General features: G+C 47.0%; 1 protein-coding gene across 2 annotated transcripts in view; it reads left to right on the forward strand.

Annotated features, from left to right (window-relative positions):
- The first annotated feature begins 5263 nt into the window (after positions 1–5263).
- Positions 5264–14477, forward strand: part of LOC147678019 (C-X-C motif chemokine 16-like) — a 126230-nt gene continuing 117016 nt past the window's right edge. For both annotated transcript variants that reach the window (XM_086945901.1, XM_086945902.1), the window contains exon 1: positions 5264–5918. In XM_086945901.1, coding sequence (XP_086802027.1) covers positions 5846–5918 — 73 coding nt within the window. In that variant the 5' untranslated portion in view covers positions 5264–5845. The remainder of the gene's footprint in view (positions 5919–14477) is intronic.

Below are 14477 nucleotides of genomic sequence, written 5' to 3' on the forward strand. Positions count from 1 at the left end.
TTAAAGAAAGAATCTAATTGCTCTGCAGAAGGGGAAGACTCAGGGGTATAAAGAGAAGAATAAAATTGAACAAAGCAATCCAGAATTTTGGCATCAGAAGACTGGGGCGAGCCTTGTGAATCTTTAATCGAGACTATTTTCGATTTCTGTTTCTTAATTTTGAGATAATTTGCCAAAGCCCTACCAGCTTTATTGCGACCACCATATATCTTCGCAACAAATTGAAGAAGCTGATTGGAGGCCGATTCCCAGGAATGTTTATTAAATTGCATTTTAGAGGAAATGAGAGAGGACAGAGAATCAGGAGAGTTGGAAGTGTAATAAAGATGCTCAAGTTCTTTAATGCGTTTTAGATAGGAGGAAGCCTGGGATAGCGCTTTCTTTTTTTTACGTGACACAAAATCAATAATACAACCCCGAGCAGTGGCCTTGAAAGCATCCCAAAGAAAGTGAAAGTCAGAGGAGGAGTGTAAGTTAGTAGTGAAAAAGTCATCCATGAAATGAGTGAAGTGTTCATGAAAGTGGGATCAAGTAAAAGGGAGTTGTTAAAGCGCCATCTGCGGGCCTGAGGCGTGGGAGAGGGGTAAACCATATCTAAAATAACTGGGGCATGATCTGAGATGAGGATAGAGCCTATTTCAGAGTTGGTCATAAATTGGAAAGCATGGTGGGAGAGAAAAATATAATCAATACGGGAGAGGGAATTATGCACAGGAGAAAAAAAGGAAAATTCCAGAGAGTCAGGGTGGGACAACCTCCATGAATCTATAAGGCCTCTGGAGGAGATGGATCTGTGGAAGGACTTTTGCATTTTATTGGGAATGTAACGAGCTTGTGATTTTCGGTCCAAAAAAGGGTCCATCAATTGATTACAATCTCCCCCAACAATCAAATCTTCATTAGCATTAGAAGAGAGAAGGGAGGAGAAATCATTCCAAAAGGAAGAATCAATGCCATTCGGACCATAGACATTACAAAGAGAGAGATGAACATCATTAACAATGCAATCAAGGAGCAGCCACCTGCCCTTAGTGTCAACAGTTTCATTTAGAATTTGAACAGACAATGCTTTATGAAATAAAATAACAACACCATTTTTGTGATTAATAGCAGGAGAGCAAAAAACATCCCCAACCCATTGTCTACGTAACATCGATAACTCTTGAGTAGAAAGATGTGTTTCTTGTAAAAAGGCAATTTGACATTTTAAACGAGCAAGATGAGATAAAACACGTTGTTTCTTGATAGGGTTACAAAGACCCTTAACATTCCAGGAAATGAGACGAAAACTTTTCATATGAGGAGATTAAAGGAAAAGTAAAAAGAGAGAGTAATACAGGTAAAAAGAGAGAATATATAGAGAGATTGGCAAGGAGAGATGGAAACAAGGTAGATGTAATAAAGAAGGAACGATGGAATTAGTAAAGAAGCCCAAGTAGAGAGAGCAAAAGGAAAAGGTAGCAAGGCCATCATAGAAAGGTGAAATGAGAAGAGGAAAAGAGAAAAAAAATGGAGGAGAAAGAGAAGAAATGACTAATACCACAGTGCCAAAAGAAAGGTGGAAAGGAGCACAGTAAGGTAGGTAAAGTAGAAAAAGCTGATTAAGGTAAAAAGGGAAAGGGAATGAGAAGAAAGTGAAGCAAGATGGAGGAAAGAGGGAGCCTAAAGCAACCCAAAAGAAGACAGCGAAAAGAAGGACGGCAAAAAGAACCAGGGTGGTTCTAGCCATACAGAACATGTAACAGAGAAAAACAATGAGGTGAGAGCGAGAGCAGCAATAAAAGACGACCGAATAGAAGGGAATAAGTCGAAAACACAGTCCAAGGAACGAAAGAGAAAAAAACAAAGGAGAGAGGAAAAAATGCAAGGAGATCCTGGGACTGAGCACTACATAAGAACAAATGAAGGAGACTTACCAGACAGATATGCAGGAAAAAACAGCATACTGGGATGACGGAGACGAACGATAAAACAAAACAATGCAGAGGAGGACTATCGAAACATCAGGAAACGCACCTAAGAAATAAAGGAAAACAAAAAAGTGAGGTGATGTGAGGAGAAACAACAAGTCATAACAGACAATAAAAGAAACACAGAGAGGAAACAAATAAATGAAAAAAAATTAGGAGCTGCTTTGTTCCATGGAGTCCTCTCTGTGGGAGTGGATGAATCTGCGGAGGTCAGCCGGGTCTTCAAAACTGTAGGACCGTTCCTTGTATGTAACCTTGAAAAAGCAAGGATGAATCAAACCGTATCTAGCGTTCATGGTTCGAAGTGTAGGCCGCAGATCCAGGAATTCCTTACGACTCGCCGCTGTCTGTTAGGAGACATCCTGAGAGAAAAAAAGTTTATGGCCGGACCATATCAGTTGCTTGTGTTGTTTGGCTGAGTGAAGTATAGTCATAAGGTCAGAGTAGAGGAGAAAATAGGCGATGATACCACGAGGTTTCGATGAAGTGGAAGAAGTTTTGGGACCCAGACTGTGCGCTCGTTGAATATTGGCATCCACATGTTTCGGCAGGCCAAGTATCGGTAAAACTTGTGTCTTCAGGAATAAGATGATATCCGACCCTTCAGAATTTTCCGGAACACCATAAATACGAAGGTTGTTGCGTCTATTACGATTTTCCAAATCCTCAGACGTCTTCTTGAGGACTTGAATCTCTTTGGTGAGGGTATGCACCTTGGCAACAACATCTTGTGCGTCACTGATTTTCTGTTCAACTTCAGTGACACGTTTATCAAGGTTGGACCACTTATCGTCCAGCCTTTGCAATGTAGCAGTGGTGTCCGCTATAAAAGGGCGGATTAATTTGAGTTCCTCCATTAAATCCTCAAGGGTTACGGGAAGAGGAGATTTGGAGGGAGATGGTGGGTCCTTCTTGAGGCGTTTGCCCGCAGGAACAGAGTCTTTGCGTGAAGCGGTAGCCACATTAGAGGCCTTAGAAACGTGTCCGTGCTCCATGATGTAAAGGCCTGAGAGAGGATCAGCTTGAGGTAAAAAAGGAGCGACGGAACGTGGTGAAAGGCTGCAAAGTCCTCTGAAGAAAGTCACTGAAACTGTGAAAAATGGAGACCACCGTCAAGGAGAGTCGAACTGGATGTCAACAGAGCGCAAAAATGAAGAAATGATGCGTGCGGAGGAAGCAGAAAAGCAAAAGCGCACAGACAAGTCGAAAGTTGAGGAGAGAAAAAACTGAAGTGGAGGTCCAGCAATCCAAGGAGAAGCAAAAAGGACTCACAACAACATATTAAATGTCAAATAACCGTGGAAGCGCTGCAAAATTGAAGGAGCGCAGCCAGGAGACAAGAAGCATCAGGCAGGTACAAAAATAGAGACATTGGAGAAAAAATTATCAAAAAACGATGAAGAGAAAAAAACAAAATGGCGGCCGTTTCCGAGGAGAAAGCATTTATGCAAATTCTAGCCTTAAAAAACGAAGAAGGCGTACAGAAACATACCCATTTGTGGAGGGGCAGTTCCGACGCACAAATCAGCCGTTTTCGGCAAGAAACGCTGCCCAGAAGCGGTCCCTTCGTGTAGAAAGCGCCGCTGAAATCGCGGAGCTCAGGGGGGAGCGGCCATCTTGTTTGCCGCGTTACGCGCCCTCTCATGGGGCAATTGTTTACCGCTGACAATGATGGGACTGTTGGCCATGGGGCAATTGTTGCTACTGACAATGGTGGGGAAGTTGGCCATGGGAAATTGTTGCTACTGACAATGATGGGGAAATTGGCCATGGGAAATTGTTGCTTGCTGCTGACTATGATGAGGAGCTTGCTGCTGAGACAGTTATTTACTACTGATGTAGATGGGAAGGGTTCAGATGGGGCAATATTTTAGTACTAACAACAATAGAGAGGTTCACATTATAGTTTACAAATGACAATGAGAAGGGGTCTGGCGATGTGCTGATTGTTTACCACAGATGGCGGGGAGGTTGTCTTACAACTAGTGGTAACAGGGAAGCTGAAGAAGCAGCCATTATGTGTTACCGACAGCAATGGTGAGGTTGACAATAGCACAATATGTTGCTACTGATAATGATAGAGAGGTTAGTGATGAGGAAATAGTTTGCTACTCGTACTGATGGAGACAGTGACTTTCGAGAGATAGTGTACTAATAATAATAATGGGGAGGTTTTTAACAGGTGACTAGAGATAGTGATGGGAGGCTTTTGATGAGCGATAGTTTACTATTGATAATCACCAGAGGTTGAAGATGGGGCGATGGTTTACTATTAATAATGAGAGGTTGGCGATGGGGCAATGGTTTACTAGTGATAATCACCGGAGGTTGAAGATGGGGCGATGGTCCTATCTATCTTCAAAAGCGCGTTTCTTTTTATAGTCCTACGCACTCTCTGCGCTCCTCGTCTTTATTTCTGGCCCAGGTCCCGCGTTTTAAGCGTCAGAGGATAGGGGGCTGTTCCTTCTCAGTTAAAGCGGCAGTTGCTTGGAATGCCCTTCCTCTGGGCCTGCACACCATCCAGGACCTTGGTGTATTTAAGAAAAAATTGAAGACGCATCTGTTCATGTGAAGCCCTCTGCCATCCCCCATGGTTCCGCGCCGGGACACTCATGAGTAGCTGAGCGCGCAATAAATTCATTTAACATAACAAAACATAATTGGAGGTTGGCGATGGGACTATGGTTTACTATTTAAAGTACTGGAAGGTTGATTTTGGGCTAAAGTTTACAATTGGTAAAGACTGCAGACAGTGGTGGGAGGTTGGCGATGGAGCAATAGTTAACTATTGATAATCAGAGGCTGACGATGGGGCGATAGTTAACCATTGATGGTGATGGGATGTTGGCGATGGTGACAATAGTTTTCTGTTAATAATGAAAGGGCCTTTGGTGATACAACTTATGATGGGGGACTGCCTGGTAATTTTCTGATCACGACGAGGGGGAGGCTGGTTAGACAGGGTTTATTGTTGAAAATACAGAGATTGGTGACGTTGGACAAAGTTTCTTCCGACAATAAATCACACCAGGTGCATGCTGGGTCAGAATGCTCGACAGACTCGGGGGGGGGGGGGGGGTGAGTCATGGCAGTGAACTGTTGGCAACTGTAAGTAAGCCAGCGTCACACACGGTACCAGCATCAACACCTGGCACGTCATTGTGAAGATAGAAGTGCTGCTAACATTAGAGGAATGCCTGGTGAAGGCGCAGGACGTTTTGGTGATTTATTGATTCCTGTGACGTCATGACCCTTCTCACCTTTCTAGCCCGGCCATGCCATGATCTCTTGTGTTGGAGCCAGTCACTCAGAGAAGTCTCAGCTTGCACAATGTGTCGGGGAAGGGGGGGTCATTATTTGTATGTTTGTCCCTCATGCTCAGTCCTTCGTGGGAAGAGGGGAGAGCTGCCTGTTCTCTGGCACAACACGTTTAACGAGTTAGAAAGTTAGTTATTATGACAGGCAGTTTCCTGGCGGCTCCCGGCACAGAAGGAGATAACATCGCACCTTTCCTCCCTTGAGCACTGAGCTCGCCAAGTCGCCAGCCCAGTCATCACGGAAATCCCAGGTCCGGATACCATACGAAAGTGAAAGCAACTGAGCCGCATTACTGGAGCGCGAGGCGGCGGCAGCCATTCCGAGCAGCGTCCGGGAGCGCAGGCGGTGGCCACCTGGGGACCTCTCGCCCCTCAAACCCAGAAGGAAATCATATATCACCCGCGGGGTATCCCCGCGCCGTAATGGATTAAGAGTTTGGAGGTTTCCTGGGCAAAGGCTTGCTCCCACCATTTTGTGATGAAATGTGGAGCCACGAAGCTTTTCTTTTCGACCTGAGGTGGTAAACCCAACCCCAGACCGCACCTCTAAACCGCGGCATGGCATCTCTCCCCTCCGCCGGTAGCCAGGGGGCTATCCTCGCCTTCTTCTTGCTTCAGCTCATGAACCCCGGTAAGTACTGCAAGAGTGTGTAGGGGGCGTGGGGCCAGGGGTACATTATTCCAAGATTTAACAGCGCCAAAGCAATACACGCATTACAAAACTGTGATTTCACCCTAAAAAACCTACCCGGATTTTTTTTTTTTTTATATAACAGGGAGCTTAGAACATACTATTTGGACCTCGCTGTTTGCCACGAGTGTTCATTTCTGAATTGATTGTCTTGACTGTTCTCTACGGCCATGGCTTTAGTACGGCCTCAAATTGAAGTCCGTTGCGGACCCGGGTGAGTCCGATCACCCGGATTTATTTATTTTTTTGTTTGGCGTCTGCTGGTCCGGTCCCTGAGGTCGGGGAAAACTTTTCTCTGCCAAAGATTTAGGCTCCGATTACGATTGTGCCTCTAAACTCAGACCCGCGCGTAAACAACACCTGTTTACCAAGGGTCGGAATCATTAACCCCTCATGGGTCCTCCCCGTCCCAGTCCTAACAACGTGAGGCAGTCCTGCCTCACGTTGTTAGGTTGTTAGGACTGGGACGGGGAGGACCCTAATCGGGGTAATGAAGATTACCGGTAAGTAATAAGACATTCACAAGTTTGGCTCTATTCAAGGCATGGCTACTCGCAAACATTTCGGGGGGGGGGGGGAGCACTCTCTGTGGCATGCCCTGGAGCCCGCACTGGTGCTTCCAATGCGAGCGTCGGGGTGATGAAAGGTGGGCGTAGGGGGACGCAAGCAGATGCATGGCTTGGACAACAAACTGAGCCTTCAGGTGACTCCTGTCTGCCACAGAGGCATTATCATCCAATATAAAACTTGAGAGCGATAGAACTACTCACCTGGTGGCTGAATTACAAAATGTTAAACCTGAAACTGAAAGCCTATCATTCCTGGCGTCCCCACTTTACAAAACTGTGTGATCCTACGCAACTGGTTAATTTGACTTTTCCTCCTATTTCTCCATTACAGCATATGAGAGCCCCTTATAACCTACTGAGTTTAGGAGGTGTGCTGTACAAAACCATTTCTTGTGTTTTATTTACTAATCCACAATGTGCCAATTATATAAAATCCAAGGCTACGCACAAGGTGCACTTAAAAAAGGACTTGCCTCTTGGTTGACTAATGACATTGTTTTCAGAATGGGGGCAGCGTGAATGTTTCCATGATTGTGTTTGAAAACTATCACTGCTAACAAATGCCTCATAATGCAGCGATGTAATCTGATCTAAGATAAAAAGCTCCTGCATGTTAATAAAAGACACTTTTTTTTTAGTTTACAGAGAGTTTATCATGTTTTTACATGTTTAGTGCAAGAGGTCTTTAAAACTAAAGGTGTTCCTAAAGCTAAGTTCTCTAGGTCACCTTTTCGCCTTTAGTTAACAAGTAAATATAGTACGCCTGTTTGTGTCACAGCTCTCTGAATGTACCTGCTCTGTCAAGTGAACAGCAGCCCAGTGCTGCTATTCCCCAGTGGGCCACCATCAGAGGTCAGGAGGGCCGCATGCGGCCCCCGGGCCGTACTTTGAGTATCCCTGATTTAACGCATCTGATAATTATCGGATGTGTTAAATAAATACCTTTGCTGCTGTTGAATTTCAGTTAAATTTCAGCAGGTTAAATCTGCCAACTTTTAACAGGGGAAATTGTGCAGTATTTACCATACAATACCATACCATACAGATTTTTCTGTATATTATTCTCCACAAACTCGTGCTAGGTGTTATTTATCGCTCATGATAAATATCATACCCGTGTTTTTTTTATTTATCATTTGCAATAAATAACGCCTAAACTCGTAATTAGGGCCATATTGTGCCTGATTATGAGTTGTTTGTTATGTTCCGACCCCTGGGCAAACCACTGTTCACACACAGGTCTGATCACGAGTTAAAAGGTATTTGGTTACTTAAATAATGCCTAACTCAAACCCCTCCCAGGTGGGCAAGCTGCTTGAGCTCCCCGGCCTACACATGCACCCACTTTCCCTTGTAGTCACCGATAACGCAATGTGGTGATGGTGCATATAGGCTGCAGCTTTTATTTACATATTGCGATACTAAACATTTAGTCTACTTTCAAACCAGTCATGTCATTCACGCCTCCTCGCTTGGGGTTCCAGTCCAGTCCTTAAACCTTAACAGCACAGTCATTGTGACAGCGCCCTGAGCGAATTCTCCTTCTCAACAGGTCTAGTGCTACTCTTGCGGCCTTTAGGCTACACCTTGCTGCCAAGTGTTGGGGGCGGCCCTCCTGCCTGGCCCAGGCTGCAAGTGCTGTGTCTGCCTTTTGCTGACCCGCTGCTTACCCATAGCCTGCTGCCTGTGCCCTTTCCTTAAGACATTTATTTATTTATTTATTTCCTTATATAGCGCCTGATTCAATTCCCGAAGGGATATCTCTGCGCTCTGCGCAAGGGCACAGGTTTTAGCGGCTCCCTTTTGGCTATTACGCTACTCCTGCTGTCCTGCTATAATTTCCTCACCCTGCCTGAGCCCGTCCGCTACCTACAGCTGTGACACCCGCATTACTGGTGTGGGTGGGTGGGTCAACAGCGAAGGCACATGTTCTGGGTGGGGGTGTCCCCACCTCCTTAAATCCTGGTGCGCACCCAGGACGGGCCTGTCTGTTGGGCAATTTAAACCATGCTGCCCAATCAGCGCCCGGGGATTTGCAGGGCCTAGCTATGCCCACTCATCGTCCTGCCCCCGGTAGGCGGTAGGGGTTTGTGGCGGGCCCCTTACCAGTCTCCACGGCCCGCTTGCTTGCACACCCTTGCGCAAACAGGGGTTTATGCAGGAGTCGGAAATTAACAACCCACTCGTAATCAGGCCCTAAGAGACTGTGGCCCTATTTATGACTTAGGCTTAGTGGCATTTACCAAATGCAGGGGTAAACAGTGCATGACTTTAACGAATCATCTGATCACGAGTTAGACTGTATGTTTTATTTAGCACTTGTGCTATAACTGCATGTCTGTAGTCCTCATGTGCTATTTAACACATAAGCTATTTATCACATGTGTAAAATAATGCCTATGGTAAATAACACCCACCTACAAGTATGTGAGGGAGAAACAGCTGGTAAAAATTCATGCAAGTGTAGGAAAAAAAAGTTGTAAATCAATAGCAAAATTAATTTAAAGACCAACAGAATAATGCAAAAAAACACAGGACATGCACAGTTTGAGCTGCAAATAATAGACTTTCGCACACACTTGCACACAGGACCAGACCTTCACTAACTGTTGGGGACAGGTGAATATCTCAGAGGTTGATTGCAGCAGTTCACACTTCCATTCTACAGTCCACCAAAATGGATGCACCACTCTTAGGCCACTATATCATGCTGTGCCAGATCCATGTTCTACTCCAACAAACCATGCAGCATGAGAATGTTGACGTGACGTCAAATGGCACGGCAACACAGGATAAGAGCCTGGATTGACAGGATGTGGCTGGAACCCATAAGCATGAATCGGCTTGAGATTTGGGAACTGAATAAAACATATTTTCACCATTACAGCTAGCCTGGAGCCAAACATAGGAATCCACTGCCACCCCCTCTTCCTCAAAATGTTAGCAGCACTGGAATTCTTTGCAACAGGCGCCACACAGCAGACAGTAGAACTGGAGCTTGACATTGCTCAGTCAACCTTAGCAAATGACTGCTAAGCAATGGTGGTTTTCAGAAAATGAGTGAGCATCTTGGGCACCCACACACCTAATTCCAGCAAAGCAAACACCTGAGCTACAGAAGGATTCCCTGGTATCATAGGGTCAATTAGCTGCACTCATGTACAAATGGTGACTTCCGGTACAGAAGAACAAATTAGAGAGGATGCGGCCTAACGGCTAGAGCAGTTGACCTCGAAGTTGGGGAGCCAGGTTTGAGTCTGGACAGGGATGCTCAACATCTTGTGGTTCTGGGCAAATCACTTAATCTCCCCGCGCCTAACAAAAAAATGCTTTTTTGTCTGGAACGTAACTGGTGCTCATGTAAAATGCTCTGATATCTTCGGGTCAAGTTTGCGCTATGTAAAACTACAAAAAAAAGGAATTGTGCAAATGCAGTGGTATGTGGATCTCTGTATACCGTACAAATGTGTTAAGTGCTCTGTACGAAACCATAATGTTATGATGCTGACAAGAAGCCACATTAGTCACACTGTGGTAACACAACATCCTTAAGTTACTGGGCTGGCAACTCAACCCTTCATTATCAAGATTACAGTGCATTATAATTGTTGTAGCTCAATTTCTATACATGTCAGCAGTACCATTATAGAGTTGTTGGCTCCCATGACATATACATAGATCATTTTGAATATGTGTATCAATTTACATCGGCCACTCTTCACAGCAATGATGATTCTCAGCCACGTCAACTTTTAAACAACCACAAGTACTTCCATTATGACTTTCATGACTGTTAACTTGGACTCCTCCAATATCAAGACCTTTCTTCATATCTTCCACTCCAGACATGTTGAGGAGGGTCATAATTTATTCTTCCCACAGTTTGAGATAGGGTTGAGGTGAAGAACTGCTACCAGTTGCCATGTTTTAGTGCTTGTGCTTGGCAACTCACTTACGTACCTAGAATTTCAAGGTTTTTATTAATGTTCTTAACATCTTATGGATGCGTTGATTCAATTTTGATTTTGGCCATTATCTCCTTCAACAATCATGTTTTTCTTAGTTTTTGGTGGTATCTTCAGCATTAGTTGGCACATTACAATGCCATGGTGTTTTACCACCAGTGTGGGCAAGACCTCCATCTCACGATCCGTAAATGTATACTTCTCTTACCTACCTGGGTTCATGATAGGACATTTTGACATGTTTCTACTTGCAATGAATGAGTGATATCAGAGGCTGGAAGTGAATTCTGACTTGTTTTAAAGTACTTTGTGTACACAAAATTAATGTCTGCACACACCCACAGGAAGGAGTTGTTGGTGTACTTTTAGGTTGTCCTGAGATCCTTTTGAATGTTGCTCTGGCTGTTTCTGTTCTCTAGGGATTCATTTCCACACTCTAGTAAATTCCAATGCCAGGAAATGTCCACTTCCTGCTGTTTTGTGGTTGTACTCTTCATTTGGTGACGTTTTAGCTCATGTGCTAAATAACATATTCGGTATTTACCATATGTGCTAAGTAGCACAAATTCATATTAACTCGTGCTAAATAACGATTCTACAGGGCACACAGTGGCCGCTGGCAGGACCGGGGAGAACAACAAATAAATCCCTATCTTCTTACGGCAGCCTCCTTCTCTCCTCCTTTACGGACGGGTCCGAGAAGCACACAGTCTCCCCTAAACTAATCACATCGCTGCTAGGCAGCCTTGTGATTGGTCTGAGCGCTGTGGTTCGGCGCTCAGACGGGGACATGCACCCTGTGCATGTTCTCCACCCAGGCTGTGTTTTACAGTCTGAGGAGAACATGAAAGTGTGCATGGATGTTTTGCCGGCCCAAAACAGCCGGCCAAACCGCCATGTGCACGTAAGTGCATGAACCACTCCTCCCTCTGTGGCACCAGCCCCTTAACTCAAACACAGAAAATTATAACAATGTTTGTTATCGTTTTCTTTTTCCTTTCTCCTGCTCTGCGAGCAGTGGGGGGACGCTCCCGCCCCTGGGTGCACAATAAAAACTAATAATTAGTGTTATTTGACACTTGTTATTTACCGAACCCAGTAGTATTGTTATTCACCCTGTGTGCAAGTTTGGTGGTATTTGCCATCAGGCTTGTAATCATGGGCTGTGAATACTGAAACAAAAGACAGGGGAACTGCAGCCCACTCATTCTCGAAGGGTATTAAAATTAAATACTTTTTTCAAGAGCTGGGTCATGAAATAGTGTTAGATGTGTTTTATAAGAGGGAAATAAATGCGCATTCTGGCCTAACAATATACCATTTGAAAATGGGTTTATTTTTTTAAACCTCTCAAAAAACATATGGGGGATTTTTTTTTAAGGAAAAACGTTTAAGACCTACCATGTTATGTCTCGAAAATCTTAATACATCGACTTGAGCTTAAAAGACGTGAATAAAGCATGCGAGCAGGCAGAGAGCTGCAATTGATTGCTGCACGATTTGTAGAAACATTTTTAGGTTTCGCTGGGGGGCGGAGCCGTTAGGCTCCTCCTCCAGAGAAATCTGTAGTTTCTAGTATGGGTGACTTGAACACGCCTCTCTGCTTCATTGGCTAGCTCCATAAATGGAGGCTAGCCATTGGAACAGAGAGGCGTCCGTCAATGCCGGACCAGACACGGGGGCGTTCCCGAGATTCTTTGGCTTTTGCCGACGTCACGCGACGCCGGGAACGCCCCCGTGTCTGGTCCGGCCGGGCCGTGCTTGCTGCTGGCACAGATTCAGGGGTGAAACGAGGCCCGCGGTGTTTCCCTGCGCCCAGGATCCCCCCTGTTGATCTGCTGGTTAGAAACGGTCTAACCGCGACCTGGGGCCCCGAAAATCTATTGCCGCCAAATCACCGTCGCGGCCCGGGGCCAGAAACACCCTCCAAAGCGGCCGTTCGTGACCAGGAGCTGCAGCAGCAAAGATCGAAGCCGCCGCGCTCCTATTGGCCCAGCAAGACGAGCCCCTCCAGTAACGCCGCGCTGGGATTGGCCCAGCGCCGCCGCGTCATCGCCGAGGCCGCGCACTGATTGGCTGCCGGCTCAGCATCATCCAGGGGCAGGTCCCGGGAGCCGCGCTGTCATTGGCTGACTCCCAGGCGTGTGTGGAGGCTTGGCGTGAACGCCGCGACCGGATTGGTCCTCGGCGCCCTGCTTGGTAGGAAGCTGCGTGGGAGTGACGAAGCCGGGGAAGACCGACCCGACCTCGCCGAGGGAGCGCCGTGAGTGCCCCCTGCCCCTGGCCTGCCTGTCCCTGCTTGGAACGCAGCGCTAGTCCTCCGCCGCTCCCCGAGGAAACGAGAGCGGGCGGAGGGCTGCTGGGACCGGCCGGGGCAAGGAGCGAGTGTGCTCTGTGAGGCGCGGTGCGCCTAAATCCACCGGGGCTGCGAGGCTGAGCGTGATCAGTAAACAAGGAGTCCCAGGAGTATCTGGTGAGGCGGGCTCGCCGCATATGCGTGTTTTACGTAGCGCGACCCAAGATGGCGGGTTTGAGCGAGGAGGAACGGGCGGAGGAGACCAGGCGGCGGCTTAGGCAGCGTTAAGAGCGGTAAAGCCGGAGAGAGAGCAGCAAGGAGGGCCGAGCCTGACCTAGCGCCCCCAGGGCCTTCAGGCCTCCCCGTGGGGCTCCAGTGAGGTACTACCACCTGTCCGGTCCCAGTGCTCCCCCGGCGGCTCCTACCCCCTCCCTCGGCCTGTCGCCACCCACTGGGCCGTCCCTGCCTACAGTAAACCCCCTTAACCTGTTACTACTTCGTGCTCCCTCTGACCTGTCACCCTTATTACGGCATTCATTGCGCCAGGCCTGAATCTGCCCTCGTCCGTTAATCATCGCAGCCCTGCCCTTCTACGTGGTTTACGACCCCCACACCCCAATCTAGTGCCGGCGTCTGTCCCATTTTTATTTTTGTTTTGGTTGCCACCTTTCCCGACCTTGTGCCTGCTTCTGTAACCGCCCCATTCAGCCCCTGGAGCTCCATACCCATCCTCCCTGTCCTGTTTATAACGGCCTACTCGTCCCCAGTCCGCCTTCCTGCCTTTGCTGTCGGCCCTTTCTCTTTAAACCCGCGCCCCTAGAACGCCCTGCCCGTGTTCCCTTGGACTCCACGTTCACACCAGCCTGTGCCCCGCCGCTAGAGAATGATGAAGCTGAAGTCCAACCAGACGCGCACCTACGATGGGGACGGCTACAAGAAACGCGCGGCCTGTCTGTGCTTCAGGAGCGAGAGCGAAGAGGAGGTGAGAGGTCACATGGGGCGGAGGGTGTGATGGTGCTATGGGGCGATAGATGGAGGGGAGAAAGGGTCCAGGATAACCAAGAGCTTAGGATAACCTCTAAAAGGGTGGGGCGATGGGGGCGGGAGTGGGGCCGTCAGTTCACCAGGGGAAGGTGTAAATGTAGCATGGAGAAAAAGTGGCCAGCTGATGGTGTACAGTGCGAGGGAAGGGGTGGGCGATTAGGTGAAGTGAACTGAAATGTACATTTTGGGAGGTTAAGAGAGGTCATTGTAAATGAGGAGACGGGGGAGCAGAGGGCAGTGGGCTGGGCTTGAGCTAGACATAAAGCATTGGTGCCACAAGAGAAGGAGGTGAATAGTTTCGGAGGCGCTCTGACGATGAGACATTTTCGTCGAATATGATGAAGTTGGTAGAGGAGCCTGGAAACAGATTCGGTGGTCTTGAAGAGTGGAAAAGATTTTACAGCGGTTGCAAGAACAGAGGGATATATAAGTAAGGCCGTCCTGTGGAGAATCCTTTGGTAGTCAATGGACTTATGTAAAAGTCCGCTAAAGGGACTAAAGAAAAAGGCAGCCTTAAAACATCTCCGATGAGAACAGAGAACGAAGCTGAAGAAAATAACAGTAAGTATGTCAGGGATGCTTAGGTAGTAGTTGAGGAGAAGGACCTATCTGGTGCTGTGATTAC

This window comes from Lissotriton vulgaris, chromosome 12 (genome assembly GCF_964263255.1).
Source record: "Lissotriton vulgaris chromosome 12, aLisVul1.2, whole genome shotgun sequence".
Taxonomy (NCBI): Eukaryota; Metazoa; Chordata; class Amphibia; order Caudata; family Salamandridae; genus Lissotriton; species Lissotriton vulgaris.